This window comes from Scyliorhinus torazame, chromosome 17, assembly GCF_047496885.1.
Source record: "Scyliorhinus torazame isolate Kashiwa2021f chromosome 17, sScyTor2.1, whole genome shotgun sequence".
Taxonomy (NCBI): Eukaryota; Metazoa; Chordata; class Chondrichthyes; order Carcharhiniformes; family Scyliorhinidae; genus Scyliorhinus; species Scyliorhinus torazame.
In genome coordinates, this window is record NC_092723.1 from 171,464,766 (window position 1) to 171,484,826 (window position 20,061).

General features: G+C 53.3%; 1 protein-coding gene across 5 annotated transcripts in view; it reads right to left on the reverse strand.

The window, feature by feature from the left end:
* LOC140394407 (acyl-coenzyme A synthetase ACSM3, mitochondrial-like) overlaps positions 1-20,061 on the reverse strand; it is a 135,033-nt gene that overhangs the window by 32,131 nt on the left and 82,841 nt on the right. For all 5 annotated transcript variants that reach the window (XM_072481652.1, XM_072481654.1, XM_072481651.1 and 2 more), the window contains 2 exons: positions 8,263-8,386; positions 920-1,000 (listed from right to left, as the gene is read on the reverse strand). In XM_072481652.1, the coding sequence (XP_072337753.1) occupies positions 920-1,000; positions 8,263-8,386 (205 nt within the window). The remainder of the gene's footprint in view (positions 1-919; positions 1,001-8,262; positions 8,387-20,061) is intronic.

Here is a 20,061-nt window from a genome sequence, read left to right on the forward strand (position 1 = left end):
TAATATATTGTTTAAATAACGGTAATGTACATTCTGTGACAAAGTTGTAAAAATGGAAAATTCTTTTTGATCGAAAAACTTTAATAAAATATATAAAATATTTAATAAATATTTTTAAAAATGAATGAAATTTATCATCCCTGGAACCATTCTTGTAAACCTCCTCTGCACTCTTGAGTGTGTTCACATTCTTCCTACAGAGTGGTGCCCAGAGGTCTGCTCCAGCTGAGGTCTAACTAAAATCTTGCATAAGTTCAACATAACCTCCTTGCTCTTGTACTCTATGCCCCTATAAATAGATAAATAAGAAGAAATAACATGCCTCTAGAAGTGTGTTACAAAGCCAATTCCAGGATTTGACTACATAATCTAAGCTGGCACCTCATTGAGGGTGTGCTGCAGTAATTGAAAAAATGCAGTGAGGGTGTTGTGGTGACCATCACTCCCTCTAACAAAACACATGAGTAGGTTATTTAACTCTCTTTGTGTTTAAAGTTTTTATTGCGCACAAATTATCTGCTGTGACTCTCACAGAACAATGAGGCACCAGAGTGAATTTGAAAGCAATTTGTTAGTTGTGAAATGCTTTGAGATACCCTCAGGAACTTCAATATATTGCAAATGCAAGTTTTTTTCAACATTGGAAGATTCATGTCTTATCAAACTGGTAGAGGGGGGTCAGTAACCAGAGAACACAGATTTAAGGTGATCAGCAAAAGAACCAGAAGATACATGAGGAATCGCTTTTTTTTGTCATCTAGAATATACAGCCCAAAAGTGGCATTTAAGTTTTATTTTGTAGTCATAATTCCTGTGAAACACGATAGACAAATTGCACAAAGGGCACTGAAAAAATACTGCAGCCCAGGATTGGATTATTAATGGCAATTCTAAAAATATCAAAAAAGACAGTGCTCACCTGCACATTAACTACTGGAGATGGCTTCCCCATTGAACCAGGTTTAATTTTCATGCCTTTGAATGTTGCACAGACCAAGACCTAAATGGTAATTATGAAAAAGACAAAAGCTAATTATAATCACAATGCTTAAGAGCCCAAAGCAACGTAAAGTACAAGCAAGACTAAGCCTCAATATACAGAAACAATATATAGAATTTAAAAAAGCAAGAATAGGAAGCCAGGGATACTTTAGTTAATCAATGCAAAAGAATGTGACTTCAAGAATGTGACTCCTCCCCGTGTGTGCGTGGGTTTCCTCCGGGTGCTCCGGTTTCCTCCCACAGTCCAAAGATGTGCAGGTTAGGTGGATTGGCCATGATAAATTGCCCTTAGTGTCCAAAATTGCCCTTAGTGTTGGGTGGGGTTACTGGGTTATGGGGATAGGGTGGAGGTGTTGACCTTGGGTAGGGTGCTCTTTCCAAGAGCCAGTGCATACTCGATGGGCCAAATGGCCTCCTTCTGCACTGTAAATTCTATGAAATTGTCAGTGGAGGACTGGTGACCATAGATCCCATGAAACTGGTCTCTTGTTGATTTTGTACCAAACATCAGCATAAATGTCAGAAGATCTGCAAGCACACTAATCACAACTCAGGATTTGTATAATGCTCCCAGTGTTCTATGGATATTGTGCACAGTCCAACAGCATACGATTATCTATAAATGGATGCCAAAAAATCAGCCTTACTGAGCAACCATGAGAGTGGCTGCTTAAAAATAAATCACTTGCTTTGGGTGCAAATCCAAAATATGAAATACATAAGTCTGAAGTATATATATTTTCTGTATTGCAGGGACATTGGTTTCATTCCCATAAAAACTTGGGTATTGGCCTACATTACCTTCCTTTTGGGAGTAAATTAATACTAATTTTGAAATCTAGTGGAACGTATTATAAAGTGCTGTTCTATCGACTGAAATATGCCAATGTTGCTGCAAGGTTCCCAGCTTGTGCTCAGACCCCTATGACTAGTGACATTTATTCAAACAATATTGATAACACAGAACTTTAGTAGTCTGGTTGCTAGATCAACAATGGCTTACAAACTGCATATATCTGTGAGTAGGTTGCTAGCAGCATGCCACTTTGATTAACTTCATAACCTACTAATCGCATTTCTATATCTTTATGCTACAGCCTACTTCTATCTTGTCATTTTGAACGAATTAACTGAAACAGGACAAAAATGTCAAAAATATTGAAATAGTAGGTGGCTTGAATTAAATCAAATTTGAAGTAGATGGCAAATTTATATACAGAAGGATACGGCTGATATTATTAAACAAATGTACCATCCCATCCCCTCCCTTCTCAGCAATACGTTGTGCTAAATAAACTTTGGTTTGTCACAAAGATGTTATTCCATCAAAGGAACTATAACGGATAGAATGCGGTGATCACTTGCTTACGAGTATGATTGTCCACCGAAGATACTCCGTGTTACTGGTCACGGGTTCTGTGGGTTCTTGTGTGGCTAATGAGCCCGATTCTAGAGCCACATCTTCAATCACTCGCTTGGCAAGAGATTCCAAAAGGTGAGGTCGGTCCTTGGACCGTAGGTCGGGGGTATTCCTTTCTCAGGCTCCTTTTTCAGACCACCTGTTGCCGTCTGATGTTCTCGAAGAATTGTATTGTTTCAATCTGGAGGTTCTTCCAAGTAGGTGTCCTCTGAGCAAAGGTCTCCCAGGCATTGACGTCCATGTTCCATTTCTTGAGGTTAGCATCCAAGTTGTCTTTGAAGAGCTTCATTTGTCCTCATCTTGTTCATGATCCTTCCTTGAGCTGGGTGAAGAAGATTTGCTTTGGTAGTCGGGGCTCTGACATCCTAAACAGATGGGTGACACAGCAGAGTAGGTTTTGGATGATCATGGCCTCGATATTGGTGCTATTGATTCCTTCCTGTCCTCCCAGCTGATTCAGAGCTAAAGTAGATTTGGAGTTTGCGATGTATTTTAAGCTGTATTGTTTAAGAATCTCCCTGATGTAATGTTCATCCTCACAAGCCTCAGTATTACTTCAAATTCTTGAACAAAGTTTAATGTCTTAGTTGACGTATGCAAGTCTCCTGTAAGCCAATGTGAACCATCTCTCTGACAGGTACTGCAGAATCCAGTGCAGATTCAAAATCTGTAGTCATGCTGCACCTTGGCTGGGTCATCACACTAATAGCTTGACTTCTTAAAATCCCTGAACTTCTTTTGAGACTTCGACGTAGGTGCAAGTATCTCGAGAGAAGAGTCAGGCTACATCTCCACCTGGCAAGGAAGCAAATTACCCACCCCTAAGAGTGTACAGGCAAAGGACATCCCAAAATGATGTCAGAGGAGATGTGTGCCAGGACACCTCACTTCAGCAGCTGCTGGTTTTGGAACTTGAGCTTGTAAAATTAACAATTGATATGTCTGAACCCTCTCTCCCTCCTCATTTCACTCTCTCCCCTTCACCCCTCTTCCCTCCTCCCCCTCCCTCCCTCGTCTTCCCACCCTTCCCCCTTACAAGTAGACAGACCATTGTGCTTATGTGGAAAAATATATTTTATTGACCGTCGTGTTTATGTGAGAAAGTATATTTTATCGCAAGAAACCTGTAAAAATTGAGGTTATGACACAAAATGGCACTGTAAACACTTGTTAACTGATTTCAAAATTATTTATAAAATGGTATTTATAAAATATTTTTTGTTAATAAATGTTTTCCATTAAACTTTACAAGCTTCTACAAATGTCTTACTGAAAAATCAAAACACAACATTTAGTTATGCGATAATTATAAATTTATAACTGATGTATCAAGGCAGAAACATAATAACACAGCTAACATGGTGGCACACTGGTAGCACTGTTGCCTCATAACCAGGGATCCATGTTCAATTTGGACATTGGGTGACTATGTGGTGTTTGCACATTCTCCCCACGACTGCATAGGCTTCCTGAAACCATAGAAGAGAACCACAGAATTCCTACAGTACAGAAGGAAGCTATTCATCCCATTTTGTCCGCACCAACCCTCTGAAAGAGCACTCTAACTAGATCTATTCCCCCGCCCTATCTCCAGAACCTAGCCTATACATCCCTGGACACAAAGGGGAAATTTAGTATGGGCAATCCACCTAACTGTACATCTTTGGACGTGGGACGTAACTGGAGCACCCGGAGGAAACCCTCGCAGACACGTGGAGAAAGTGCAAACTCCACACAGTCACATAAGGCTGGAATTGAACCCAGGTCCCTGGTGCTGTGAGACAGCAGTGCCAACCACTGTGCCACCATGCTGCCGCTATTTCCTCCGGGTGTTTCGGTTTCGTCCCACAGTCCAAAGATATGCAGGTTAGGTGGATTGGCCTTGTTAAATTGCCCCGTAGTGTCCAAAGGTTAGGTGGGTTATGGGGATAGGGCGGGGGTCTGGTAGGGTGCTCATTCGGAGCATTGGTGCAGACTCAATAGGCTGAATGGCTATTCCACAGGACCACTGGCCATCACCAAGCCTCGCCTGTCCACTGTGCACATGCCCCCATCCAACCAGCCCCCGGACAGGTAGTCTTGACCCATACATTGCAGAGGGGACCCATGGCACACGCCAGTTACGGTTCCAACTGGTGCCCGCCCCCCCCTCGACCAGCCCCATCCGTTGGCCCTGCCTACATGCATGCCACCAGGCATGGCACTGGTCGGTTGCACGCGGTCCTCCCCTGCAATCAAGTGCTGCCCTGCTGGCGGGGTATCACACGGCTCATCCAAGGAGTAAGCCCCACTATAAGCCCCAGGACACCAACCGCAGAGCGTAACGCTGACAGGGTGGCGTTGGAGGCCCCACAGTGACAAGAACCGGCGGGGCCAGGGGTGCGGTGCGGAAGGCAGGGTGTCTGGGGGAATGGCCGGAGGTGGGGCTGGGATTGGCGGTGGGGCATGCGGGGGCAGGGGCTGCAGTGCAAGCCAGGGCACCCACATAGCCATTGGACCTGGTTGGGCACAGCAGTACGCACCATGATAACATCTCTGCCACAAGGATCTGTCAGACCCTCTGGGGAGTGTAATGGGGTGCTCTGACAGGTCTGTCCAAGCATGACAATCTCAACTTTAGCATCCCCTTGGTGTGCTGCACGAATGTCTGGGTAGTGGCACGAGCCTCGTTGTACCTTCTCTTAGTGGGTGTGCTCAACTACATCTTTGTTCCTAAGCTAATCCTGAATTCTGTGTGGTCTCTCAAAGATGGCCGAGATGTGAAATCTGCTCAAGATATATGTAGACACTTTCTGGATATCTGGCAAACCGGAAATCTCTGCGCATCCCAGTGCTCTGGCATCCTGGAGCTCTTTCGAAGTTGGTGGCCTTGGCAAAAGTGTGCCTGTGACCTCATTATGCATTTGTGTGGGATGCTTGAGAGATCCCACAGAGGTCCCCAGTCATGTTCTGGAACAAGCCAATGGCATCACAATTGAGAGCAGCTGTTACTTTCAGACATTGTCAATGGATATTCTCCGAGTCCACATGGCACCAATTCCCGGACAATGTGGCAAATGTCAGTTACCAGACCCGTGCACATGTGGAGGCGTCGGTGACATTGGTTCTCAATCATCTGCAGAGAAGACAGGTGACGTTAGTACACACTGGCTCTAGTGAAGCCCTACGCACAATGTCGCTGTTCTTCACATTTTGTTTGGAGAGGTCCTGTTGGGCCCTTGGAATGGGGGTTTTCTCCTTCCTTTGGTGAGCCAGGTTCCTCCATTGTAACCTTCTTCTTCTTCTTCTCTCATGCCTGTATGTAATTATGCAGGCAGCAATGAATCCAGACTCCATCTTCATGATGGCCTTTTCTCAATGAGAAACAGACAAGAGTCAGGATTTGCCTGCAAAACTAATCTTTCTGTCAATGACTCATGTGCGATTTTTGTGTTCATGGCCCTGGTTCCTGTGTCGGCCCAGAAATGATATACAATGCAGAGTGTATCTCAAGTTGCACCCTTTCCCCTACTCAGGAGCAACTGCTGTGAGACTGCTTTGTCAGTGGGAAAGCCTCTGGGAACCGTTGGGTCCCATTTACGGCATTACGCTTCAAATCTTGACCAGGTGCTCAATTGTTCTGAACTTCTTTGTCGCTATGGGAAATTGCCATGCTGTGAGCAAGGGGTTGTGACCCAGGAGATTGAATGTGCATTATTGCTTCACTTTGCTGACTGCCTGCAATGTCATTGAGAGACAACTAACATCTCTCAGTTGTGTCTATCTGCTCAAGTGCCAATACACAGTTCAGTTGGCTGCCCTGTTAATCGTTCAGCCCTCCCAGTGCAGCCAATTGGTGGCTAAGGTACCTGCCGTGCCTCCCGTAGCAGGTTAGTTCCCATTATATATTTTTTCTCTGCGCAAGTAATGCAGACTACAAGATGGTGGTGCTGAGCCCTCACTGTTAGACCAGTGAGACCCTCCCTGTACAAGCATGGAAACATATCCTCCACATCATCACTGCGGAAGATTAAGATTGCCCATCTTTCAAAGACCTCTCATTCACACACCGCCCCCACACACACACATCCAGTATCCCATGATCCTATTGTTTTTGCTAGATATCCATTTGTTAGCCCATAGATATTCTGAGGTGGAGGTACCTATGCCGCATGTTCACCTCATCCCTCACATTCTTGAGACCACTTGCTCAGTTAAATCTGTACGCCCTCACACACCTTGGGATTACCCCTCTTCTCCAATCAAGCACTTCTATTTTGCGACCTTGTGAGATCTTCCGCGCCGACCCACCATGATGCCCACCACAAATGGGAACAGAAAATTCTGGCCATAGTTTATTCTACTACACATGCATCAAGTGGATGATTTTCTCCATGGACAGAATTCAGCACAGTATTAAAGGGTTGTGACTTCCATGAGGCAATTTCCTGAGGTCAGCCTCATGCAAGTAATTTTACAGGCTCCTATCAGAACTCCTGTCCATGTTGAAGAACCATTTTCAGGGGAGGGAGGAAAATTGGCGTGGATCATCACAGGCGCTTGCTGCAGAGCAACATGACTAGTTGACTTTGAGCAACTGAAGAAAAATCATTTTTTAGAAAAAGTTTGGCTTGGTGGGCAAGAGAAACGGGTTAAGTAACAGAAGCAGTTGAATTTTTGGTCTCCATCCTAATGACAAAGAAGTCCAGGGTTTCTCACTCTTTTGGAAGTGGAGATGGATGGAGCAGGAAAAAGGGGTTGCAGGTGTTGCTCTTTTTAAACTTAGTCTATTTGCTCTGTTTAGGTCACCTTTGCTCATGAGTCGCCAGGTATCTTTATGATACCGCCACGTGGTTCAAGTTCAGGTTATGATTAATAACACAGCACACCGCTTAGTAAGGATTAAAACAACGGTCATTTATTATATACAACAAGCAATATTAATACCCTAATACTACTTTCTATATAACAAACCTATCACTACTGGCCAATACTTAACTTAGGAAGAGCCCACCAGGTCAGGGAAACGAACGGCTTGTCCAATCAAATCTGGCCCGCGGGATTCAAAAGGCTGCTACAGGTCGGTGGCTAGGTGTCTCTACCGGATAGCGATTGCTGGATTCAAACTTACTATACACGGTGGCTGGTCTTGCGAAGGTCTCGAGCAGGTGAAGATGAGAGAGAGAGAGATCTGAACTTGGACCTTCACTTTTATAGGGCCCAGGGGCTTCCTGCCTCCCGGGGCGGCCCTTGACCCTGAGTCCCAAGTGATTGGATCTGTCCCCAATCTCTGGGGTCGATGTGTCCAATGGTGAGGCGATTCCTCGATCGGGGGGTGGTCGCTCACCTGTCTTTGTTTCGGCCACTGCAGGCGCCGACAGGTCTGGCCCGGTATTCAATTGCTAATATGTTGCAATTGTTCCCGGGGATAGCCGATTTAACTGTGGATGTCTGAATAGATTGGCTGCAAACAGTCCTGAATGCAACTGTGAATACCTGGGTTGATGGGGTGTTGATAGCCCTGAGTATCGATCTGTGCTACCTTCCCAGAGCCGAATATGCAAAACTGTCTGCAGCTGCCTGCTTGTGTCTTCTTGGCTGCTTTTCCCAGCAGTCTTTCGGGTTAGCCGTTTTAAACTGGGTTTTGGCCAGATTAATCGGAACGCAGCCATTTTACATGGCTACACAGGAAATGGTTGGTAGTGGAGAAAAGAATCTCAAAGTTATATCTGCTCTGTTTCCTAAGATTCAAGATTTATCTTACTAAGTTACAGGACCCTCTCCTTCATTACAAAGCTGACTGCTTTCTTTCTTCTTCATTAAAGGAAAAATAACCTGTTGCTCAAGTTTGAAGCACTTACAGTCTCAGTCTGGCCATATCCTTCATAGATGTCTAAGCCGGTCTGTTTTTTCCATTTCTCCATCACCTCGGGGTTAATGGGCTCACCAGCACTCACACAGTGCTGGAGGCTTTTGAATCTGTAACTAAATTAGAAGAAAATAAGTGAGGTCATGAGTAACAGGGAGAGTTTTCAGCATCAATATTATGGTTTGCTTTGTGAAATTCTCAACACACCATGAATCGGAATTAGAATGAAAATTTTTGCCCCGAATCCTCTGGTATCCTGACATCGGATTTTGGTGTAAGTTGTGAAATGCAAGCCTAGACCCCTCTGAGGTCCAGCTGAAATTTCTCAAAAAAGGTCAGATAGCAGAAATCTTCATGGGTAGCATCAAAGCATGCTGCACAAAGCTGATGAGAAGATCCAGGCCTTTATTTTTGAATATTGAGAATATGCTAAGGTCTCTTGTAGGGTAGGTTACATTTATTTTATTAATTTGGGAATCATAAATTATAAGTTTCATAAAAATGTGAACATCCAAAAGCAAAATGGTTAAAACGCAGCATCTGAAAAATCAATTCAGATTACAGGAATTCAGGTTACAAATGAGAATCAAATTTGATCAACGGTTTGCTTTAATTTTGATGTGCTGGGCCGGTTCCTCCCACTTCTTCGACTAATAGTTTTGGATTGATTTCTGTTGTAAAGATGAAACACAAATCACTGAGACAGATATAGGGGGCGTTTTCCATCGCCGTTCACAGTGAATGCAAATCCCATTATGCCCGTTAACTCTTGCGAATGAGATCTTCCCAGCCCCCTGCAGATGATGTAATCAGAGTCATGACCAGCAATAGCCTGTCTTGAGATCGGGGCACCCTTTGGTGTCTTTAGGCCCCACCCCTCAAGAATGACGGCCCAAATCAGGCCCCTCCGCTTTTGTTTTGACAAAGTATCAGAAGTTCTAGGGAAAACCTTGCTGTTTCTCTGGGGTGAAACATACTGGTTTTCAGTCAGAACTTGACACTTTGCCATTTGTTGGGAAACCTTCTCCCATAGTGTCTCTGGTTTAGCCAAAATGGCATCTGGCCCCTGATTCCACCCCCAAATTCTGCACCCACTATTTTCGACAGGGTGGGGGGATAACAGGAGTGGGTGCATTTTAGACATGTGAGGTTTACAAAGGGATTTAAACTTGCAGTTGCCTTCAGTCGGATGTGGTTTTCATTAACAAGGAAAGTGAAATATGACTCATGGGCTTTAAATTTTTCAGAAGATGTAAATTTACCAGAGTTCTTTGTAGAGGCAGGTAACCCTTTGTCAGCTCAGATCCCTTTTTGGATAGGGTTAAAAAGTTGAAACAACTGCCACAGAGGGTTGCCACCACAAAGCAGGCAACCCTCCGGGCGGTGTACTGCAGTGCACTGCCAGAGCGGTCGAGGCATTGGAACCGCATTTTAAACAGTCTGATGCACTGCTTAATGTCAGCTGGGTGGCCACATGGGCCACATTATATCGGGTCTCCGCATCCGGACCGCAGCGGGTAATCCTTACCCCCCCCGAACCAACTGGCCGTCCTCGAAGATGCCGGGGATCTCAAACTACTGCAGGATGTAGCTGTCGTGCACACTCCTGGGAAAACATGCACACACATGCACGATCTTGAGGTTGTAGTCGCACACATGTTGAACGTTCAGGGAGTGGAACCCCTTCCTGTTAATGAAGACAGCTCACGGACGACATGCGTGGCCATCTATTATCCACTGCGGCATCCTGGCAATGGCAGAAAATCCTGCTGCCCAGGTGTCTTGATGGGCCTCCTTTGGCACATGCTGTTCGACATCTCTTCAAACGACCAGCAATGCCTATACATCTTGGGCCATCGCTGGCCTCCCCCTCTGGGTCCCTCCCTGGCCTGATGGGGGGGCCAGGTACAGGTACTCAGGATGTGGAGCGGGCCTCAAAACACTGTTGATGCTGCTGCCTTGTCTGGCGCCTGCCTGCCACTGCCACGGTTGCTGCTGCAGGGTCCACAATATCATTCATACTGTGGGAGGGGGGAATTTTTTCAATTTTGTAACTTTTCTCTTTTCCCCTCGTTTGGGGGTGGGGGGTGGGGGGTGGGGGGGGGGGGAAAGTATGGGGAACTGTGGGCGCCGGTGGGAAGGAAAGGGGAAGGAGAAGGGAACTGCGCCATCAGGGGCAGGGCCGAGTGGGAAACGCGGGCTTTGCTCCCGCGCGATGGTAATTGTGGCGGGAACGGGGACGCAGGAAGGAGGGGCCTCGCACAATGTGGGGCCGAGGATAAACGGGGGAAGCTGAGGTCAGCCAGAGTTTGCTGACTTCTGGGAGCAACATTGGGGGTGCAACTACGCTAGAAAGGGATCTAGCGGAGTGGGGGGGGGGGGGGGGGAGTTAACTGGGTTGCTGCTGCTAAGGGGAAGGGGGAGCTGTTATGGGGCGGGGTGGTCGGGACGGGAGAGCACCGTCGGTGGGATATACGGGTACGTGGGAACCAGGTGAGGAGCTGGGTTAGAAAAGGGGATGGCTAGTCGACATGGGGGGGGGGGGGGGGGGGGGGGGGGTAAAGAGCCCCCGAACCGATTGATCACGTGGAACGTGAGAGGGCTGAATGGGCCGATTAAAAGGGCATGGGTACTCGCACACCTAAAGAACTTAAAGGCAGATGTGGTCATGTTGCAGGAGACGCACCTGAAACTGGCAGATCAGGTTAGACTACGTAAAGGATGGGTGGGGCAGGTGTTCCATTCGGGCTTAGATGCGAAGAATAGGGGGGTGGCTATTTTAGTGGGGAAACGGGTACTGTTTGAGGCAAAGACCATAGTGGCGGACAGTGGGGGTAGATACGTGATGGTGAGTGGCAGATTGCAAGGGGAGGTGGTGGTTCTGGTGAACGTATACGCCCCGAATTGGGATGATATAAACTTCATGAAGCGTATGCTGGGGCGTATCCCGGACCTGGAGGCGGGAAAGCTGGTAATGGGGGGAGACTTCAATACGGTGCTTGATCCAGGGCTGGACCGGTCTCGGTCTAAGACCGGGAGGAGGCCGGCAGCGGCCAAGGTGCTTAAGGACTTCATGGAGCAGATGGGAGGAGTAGACCCCTGGAGATTTATTAGGCCTAGGAGTAAGGAGTTTTCATTTTTCTCCCATGTTCACAAGGTGTATTCACGGATAGACTTTTTTGTCCTGGGAAGGGCACTGATTCCGAAGGTGACAGGGACGGAGTACATGGCCATAGCCATTTCGGACCACGCTCCACATTGGGTAGGTCTGGAGGTAGGAGAGGAAAAGGAGCAGCACCCACTCTGGAGATTGGATATGGGGTTGTTGGCGGATGAGGGGGTAAGTCTAAGGGTGAGGGGGTGTACCAAAAGGTACCTGGAGCTTAATGATTAAGGAGAGGTCCAGGTGGGAGTGGTCTGGGAGGCGCTGAAGGCGGTGGTCAGAGGGGAACTGATATCCATAAGGGCCCATAAAGGGAAGCAAGAGAGCAAAGAAAGGGAGCGACTGTTGAGAGAACTTCTGAGGGTAGACAGGCAATATGCAGAGGCTCCGGAGGAGGGACTGTACAGGGAAAGACAAAGGCTACATATGGAATTTGACCTGCTGACCACGGGCAAGGCAGAAGCACAGTGGAGGAGGGCACAGGGAGTACAGTATGAGTATGGAGAGAAGGCGAGCCGGTTACTGGCCCAACAATTGAGGAAGAGGGGAGCGGCGAGGGAGATAGGTGGGGTGAGGGATGAGGAAGGTGAGATGGAACGGGGAGCGGAGAGGGTTAACGGGGTGTTTAAGGCATTCTACGAGGGGCTGTATAAGGCTAAGCCCCCGGAAGGGAAGGAGAGAATGATGCATTTCCTAGATCGGCTGGAATTCCCGAAGGTGGAGGAGCAGGAGAGGGCGGGCTGGGAGCACGGATTGAGGTGGAGGAGGTGGTAAAGGGGATTGGGAGCATGCAGGCGGGGAAGGCCCCGGGACCGGATGGGTTCCCGGTGGAATTTTATAGGAAATACATGGACCTACTGGCCCCGCTTTTGACGAGAACCTTTAATGAGGCCAGGGAAAGGGGGAAGTTGCCCCCGACTATGTCGGAGGCGACGATATCGTTACTCTTAAAGAAGGAAAAAGACCCGCTGCAGTGCGGGTCTTACAGGCCTAATTCCCTCCTGAACGTGGATGCTAAGCTCCTGGCCAAGGTGATGGCGACAAGGATAGAGGATTGTGTCCCGGGGGTGGAGGTTGGGGGGGGGGGTCCGTGCCGTGCCGGGGTGGAGGTTGGGGGGGGGGGTCCGTGCCGGGGTGGTGGATGGTGGATGAACCCCCCGTCCACCCGCAACTGTGTGAGCCCGGCCCGTTGTGCCGCAGGTGGATCGGCAATGGGGGGGGGGGGGTGGTGTGCATGCGGGTGGGGTGGGTGGGGTTGGGGAGGGGAGTGAGGGTGCTGGGTGGGTGGATGGGTGGGGGGGTGTGGGTGCTCGGCTGTTGCCATGGTGTGCGGTCTGTGGCCATACTACCCAATTCCCACGCCCATCTAGTCAGTGAAGCGGGCGTCTATCAGTCTGTCCCGTGCCCGCTGGGCCAGCCGGTAACGGTGGACAGCCACCCGCCTGTGTCTACCCCGTCTGCCCTGACCATTGCCCCAATCCCCCTCATCTGGGGAGGACTGGGCCTCTTCCTGCTGCTCCTCCACTCCGCCCTCCTCTGCCTGCGGCACATCGCCCCTCTGCTGGGCTATGTTGTGCAGGACGCAGCACACCACAATGATGCGGCCGACCCTATCTGACCGATACTGGAGGGCGCCCCCAGAGAGGTCCAGGCACCTGAAACGCATCTTCAGCACGCCAAAGTACCTCTCGACCACTCCCCTTGTCGCTACATGGGCATCATTGTAGCGGTTCTCCGCCTCATTGCGTGGCCTCCGTATAGGCGTCATCAGCCACGATCGCAATGGGTAGCCCCTGTCGCCCAGCAACCAGCCCCTCAGCCGGGGATGGCGTCCCTCGTACATGCCGGGGATGGATGACCGCGACAACACGAATGAGTCGTGTACACTGCCTGGGTGACGGGCGCAGACGTGCAGGATCATCATACGGTGGTCGCAGACCACCTGTACGTTCATCGAATAGGTCCCCTTCCTATTAGTGAACACGGCCCTGTTATCTGCAGGTGGCCGCACGGCGACGTGCATCCCATCGATCGCGCCCTGGACCATGGGGAACCCGGCCACGGCAGAGAAGCCCACGGCCCGGGCATCTTGGCTGGCCCGGTCCACGGGGAAGCGGATGTAGCGGTGCGGCATGGCATATAGGGTATCTGTCACTGCCCGGATGCACCGGTGCACCGAAGTCTGCGATATGGCGGACAGGTCCCCACTCGGTGCCTGGAATGACCCCGTTGCATAAAAGTTCTGGGCCACCTAACCTTGACGGACACGGGGAGAGGGTGTCCCCCGCCAGTGCCACGCGGTGACAGGTGTGCCAGCAGGTGGCAGATGTGTGCCACGGTTTCCCGGCTCATCCGGAGTCTCCTCCTGCATTCCCGGTCCGTGAGGTCCTGGAATGACTTCCGGGGCCGGTACACACGGGGCGCCCTCGGGTGCCTCCGTTGCCGTGGGGCCGCGACGTCCTCCTCCCCCTCCTCGTCCTGTCGGTCAGGTGTCCCTCCAGCCTGGGCGGCTGCCGCCTGCCCCTCTGCGGCAGCCTGCGCCGCCTCTCTGGCACGCTCCTCCTCCTCCTCCTCCTCATCCAGGGCAACATAGACATGAGCGGCTGCACCACGGCGGCCAACATCGCTGGATGATCTGAAAACATGACGGCCTGGTGGGGGGGAGGGGAACGACGACATGTCATCATTGCCCATATCCCCTCCTGCCCCCAGCCAGGTGGCATGGGACCGCATGGGTCCAACTGTTAGGAGGCTGGCACCTGGCCAGGTGGACCAACTCACTTGCCCTCCCATCCCCCTCCTCGGCATGGACCCCCCCCCCAACCTCCACCCCAGCACAGACCCCCCCCCAACCTCCAACCCGGCACGGACCCCCCCCCAACCTCCACCCCGGCACGGACCCCACCCCCTCCCCCAACTTCCACCCCGGCACGGACCCCCCCCCCCAATCTCCACCCCGGCACGGCACGGACCCCCCCCAACCTCCACCCCGGCACGGAACCCCCCCAACCTCCACCCCGGCACGGACCCCCCCCCCAACCTCTACCCCAGCACGGACCCCCCCAACCTCCACCCCGGCACGGACCCCCCCCAACCTCCACCCCGGCACGGCACGGACCCCCCCCAACCTCCACCCCAGCACGGACCCCCCCCAACCTCCACCCCGGCACGGGCCCCCCGCCCCCCAACCTCCACCCCGGCACGGACCCCCCCCCCCAACCTCACCCCGGCACAGCACGGACCCCCCCTCCAACCTCCACCCCGGCACGGACCCCCCCCCAACCTCCACCCCGGCACGGCACGGACCCCCCCCCCAACCTCCACCCCGGCACGGACCCCCCCCCCAACCTCCACCCCAGCACGGACCCCCCCCCCAACCTCCACCCCGGAACGGCACGGACACCCCCCCCCCAACCTCCACCCCGGCACGGACCCCCCATCCACCTCCCCGGCACGGACCCCCTCCCGGCACTCCCCCGGAGCCCAGCCTACTCTAACCACCGCCCCCACCCCCCCCTCCGCCGCACACACACACACACAAGCCGAGACACACCTCTCCTCACGCATTCAGACTGCGGCCACGCCATTGCCTGCCCAGAGCCAACCCCCCAGGCCGTCACTCACCTCCACGCTGGTCGGCGTGAGTCTGGAGCCCCTCCTGCCCCCAGCCAGGTGGCATGGACCGCATGGGTCCAACTGTTGGAGGCTGGCACCTGGCCAGGTGGACCAACTCACTTGCCCTCCCATTCCCCTCCTCGGCATGGACCCCCCCCCAACCTCCACCCCAGCACGGACCCCCCCCAACCTCCACCCCGGCACGGCCCCCCCCCAACCTCCACCCCGGCACGGACCCCCCCCCCCCAACCTCCACCCCGGCACGGACCCCCCCCCCCAATCTCCACCCCGGCACGGCACGGACCCCCCCCAACCTCCACCCCGGCACGGACCCCCCCCCAACCTCCACCCCGGCACGGACCCCCCCCAACCTCTACCCCAGCACGGACCCCCCCAACCTCCACCCCGGCACGGACCCCCCCCCAACCTCCACCCCGGCACGGCACGGTCCCCCTCCCAACCTCCACCCCAGCACGGACCCCCCCCAACCTCCACCCCGGCACGGGCCCCCCGCCCCCCAACCTCCACTCCGGCACGGATCCCCCCCCAACCTCACCCCGGCACGGCAAGGACCCCCCCCCAACCTCCACCCCCGGCACGGACCCCCCCCAACCTCCACCCCGGCACGGCACGGACCCCCCCCCAACCTCCACCCCAGCACAGACCCCCCCCAACCTCCACCCCGGCACGGGCCCCCCCGCCCCCCAACCTCCACCCGGCACGGACCCCCCCCCAACCTCCACCCCGGCACGGCACGGACCCCCCCCCCAACCTCCACCCCGGCACGGACCCCCCCCCCTCAACCTCCACCCCAGCACGGACCCCTCCCCCAACCTCCACCCCGGCACGGCACGGACCCCCCCCCAACCTCCACCCCGGCACGGACCCCCCATCCACCTCCCCGGCACGGACCCCCTCCCGGCACTCCCCCGGAGCCCAGCCTACTCCACCCCCCCCCCCCCCCCCCCCCGCCGCACACACACACACAAGCCGAGACACACCTCTCCTCACGCATTCAGACTGCGGCCACGCCATTGCCTGCCCAGAGCCAACCCCCCAGGCCGTCACTCACCTCCACGCTGGTCGGCGTGAGTCTGGAGCACCGGGTCACGCCGATGAAAAGGAGGTTTAATTTACGTCGACATGAACGGTCATCACGTCGACGGGACTTCGGCCCATCCGGAAGGGAGAATATCGGCAGGCCGAAAATCGGCTGCCTTGCGCAGACCCGTGACATTCTCCGCGGCAGCGGCGACATTAACGCCCCGCCGACTTTTCTCCCTTCGGAGACTTCGGCAACCGGCGGGGGCGGGATTCACGGCGGCCAACGGCCATTCTCCGGTCCTCGTGAATCACCCCCGGGACACAGTCCTCAATCCTCATGGCCAACATTTTTGCCAGCAACTTAGCATCTACATTAAGGAGCGAGATCGGTCTGTATGACCCACATTGCAGTGGGTCCTTATCCCACTTTAAGATCAAAGAGATCGTCGCCTCCGACATTGTCGGGGGCAGGGTCCCCCCCTCCCTTGATTCATTGAAGGTCCTTACCAGCAACGGGGCTAACAGGTCTACATACTTCCTGTAGAACTCCACCGGGAACCCATCCGGCCCCGGGGCCTTCTCGGCCTGCATTCTCCCCAGTCCTTTAACCAGCTCCTCCACCCCAATTGGCGCCCCCAGACCAGCCACCTCCTGCACCTCCACCCTTGGGAACCTCACCTGATCCAAGAATCGCCGCATCCCCTCTTTTCCCCCTGGGGGCTGGGACCTATACAGTTCCTCGTAAAAGGCCTTAAAAGCCTCATTCACTTTCCCTGCACTCCGCACCGTAGTTCCCCTACCATCTTTGACTCCACCTATTTCCCTCACGGCCATCCTCTTACGGAGCTGGTGTGCCAACATCCGGCTCGCCTTCTCCCCATATTCATATATCGCCTCCTGTGCCTTCCTCCACTGTGCCTCTGCCTTCCCTGTGGTCAACAGGTCAAACTCCGTCTGGAGATTTCGTCTCTCCCTGAGTAGTCCCTCATCAGGAGCCTCTGCATAGCTCCTGTCCACCCTTAAAATCTCCCCCACTAACCTCTCCCTTTCCCTTCCCTTTCTCTTCACCCTGTGAGCCCTGATGGAGATGAACTCTCCCCTGACCACCGCCTTCAGCGCCTCCCATACTACTCCCACCTGCACCTCCCCGTTGTCGTTAGCCGCCAGATACTTTTCAATACACCCCCGCACCCTCCTGCACATTTCCTCGTCTGCCAGCAGTCCCACATCCAACCTCCACAACGGGCGTTGGTCCCTCTCCTCTCCCAGCTCCAGCTCCACCCACTGCGGGGCATGGTCTGAAATGGCTATGGCCGAATACTCCGTTCCCTCCACTTTCGGGATCAATGCCCTGCCCAAAGCAAAGAAATCTATCCGGGAGTAGGCCTTATGTACGCGGGAGAAAAAAGAAAATTCTCTGGCCAAAGGCCTGGCAAATCTCCACGGATCTACTCCCCCCATCTGATCCATAAACCCCCTAAGCACCTTGGCCGCAGCCGGCCTCCTCCCTGTCCTAGATCTGGAACGATATAATGCTGGGTCCAGCACCGTGTTAAAATCCCCACCCATTATCAAACTCCCTACCTCCAGGTCCGGAATACGCCCCAACATCCGTTTCATGAATCCAGCATCGTCCCAGTTTGGGGCATATACATTCACCAGTACCACCTCCATCCCCTGCAACCTACCACTCACCATCACGTATCAGCCTCCCTTGTCCGCTACTATGTTCTTGGCCTCAAACGACACCCGCTTTCCCACCAGTATTGCAACCCCTCTATTCTTCGCATCCAGCCCCGAATGGAACACCTGTCCCACCCATCCCTTCCTTAACCTGACCTGATCTGCCACCTTCAGATGTGTCTCCTGAAGCATGGCCACGTCTGCCTTCAGTCCCTTTAGGTGCGCGAACACTCGGGCCCTCTTAACTGGCCCATTTAGGCCTCTCACATTCCACGTGATCAGCCGGATTGGGGGGGTTACCCCCCCCACCCCCACCGACTAGCCATCTCCTATCTTAGGCCAGTCCCGTGCCCGCGCCTCCCGCACCCTCCAGTCCCCCAGACGGGGAACCCCCGCCCCGACCACCTCTTCCATTTTCAGTTCCCCCTCGGACAGGGCAGCAGCAACCCTAGGACCCCCCCCCCCCGCCCCCCCCCGCTAGATCCACATCTAGCACTTTTGCTCCCCCCATATTACTTCCGTGAGTCAGCTGACTTCTGCTGACCCCGGCTTCCCCCGCCTTCCCGTTGATCTCCCCGTGTGGGAGTCTCTCCTCCTCCTTACCTTCCTCCACCCCCCCCTCCCTTTTGGCGCGGGAAAAAGCCCGCGCTTTCCTGAACCAGCCCGCCCCCTGTGGCGCAACTCCTGTTGTAGCCATTATCCCAGCTCCCTCATCCCCGAGTCTCCCCTCCCTCCAGCACCGACACCCACATTCCCCATCATCATCACCTCGTCTACAAAAAAGAAAAAAAGGGAAATTTTAGGAATTTGAACCAGAACTCTACCCACATCCCCATCCATCATCCCACCACAAAATATTCTTTACCCATATTTACAACCCCATATACAACCACATCCCCTCAGTTTGAGTCCAGTTTTTCCGTCTGTATAAAGGTCCAAGCCTCTTCTGGCGTTTCAAAAAAATGATGTCTGTCCTGATAAGTGACCCACAGTCGCGCAGGCTGCACCATGCCGAACCTGTCTCTTTTTCGATGCAGAACCGCCTTGGCCCGGTTGAAGCCAGCTCTCCTCTTTGCCACCTCCGTGCTCCAATCCTGGTATACTCGGATCACCCCGTTCTCCCATCTGCTGCTCCGCACCTTCTTGGCCCATCTCAGCACACTTTCTTTGTCCGCGAAGCGATGGAACCTTGCCACTATCGCCATTGGCGGTTCATCTGCCTTGGGTCTCCTCGCCAGGACCCGGTGAGTCCTTTCCAGCTCCAGGGGGATCGGAGAGACCTCCGCACCATCAGCGAATGGAGCATCATACTCACGTACGCCCCGGCATCAGCTCCTTCCACTCCTTCGGGAAGACCCAGAATCCGAAGGTTCTTCCTCCTCGACCTGTTCTCCAGGACCTCAATTCTCTCGGCCCACCTCCTGTGCACTGCCTCGTGCGCCTCCATTTTTACTGCCAGGACCAGGATCTCGTCCGCGTTGGTATTCACTTTATCATTCACCTCACGAAGCTCCACCGCCTGGGTCTTCTGGGTCTCCTTCAGCCCCTCGATCGCCAACAGCATCTGTGCCAGCACCTCCTTTTTCAGCTCCTCCACACATCTCTTGAGGAACTCCTGCTGGTCTGGCCCCCACGCTGCTCGCACTGCGCCCTCCGTCATCTTGCCTTCTTCCCCTCGTTTTGGTCTCTGCTCCAGGGCCTCTTTCCTCGTCGTTCTACCGCTGATCCCTGCCATATATTGTAGGGGGGGACCTCACTGCACCTTCCCACACGGGATTGATCCGAAGAAAGCTCCGTTGGGGCTCCTCTGGAGAGCCCGAAAGTCCGTTGTCGCGGGAGCTTGCCGCATCGCCGCAACCGGAAGTCTTTTCCTGCCATTCTCGACAGCAGAATCTTCCAGTCCCGCTGATGGTGAACCCACCGCGGGTTTTCTGGTGACGGGGGTGGAATCAATGGGGAATCCCATTGACAGCAGCGGGACTAGAAAATCCCGCTGCCAGCCAACAGTATTTGGGTATAGCCCATGTCAGTTTGAAAGCACCTTCTGATGCACACCATTGCCTTTAACCATGGTCGCACTGCCATTATCATGCAATCCTATCCTTGCACTTCCTCTTAAGCCAAAGTCCCTTGTACTCAGTAAATGAACAACGTCACCTTGACCATTACCAGGACGGCACAGTAGCACAGTGGTTAACACTTTTGCTTCACAGCGCCAAGGTCCCAGGTTCGATTTCTGGCTTGGGTCACTGTCTATGCGGAGTATGCACGTTCTCCCAGTGTCTG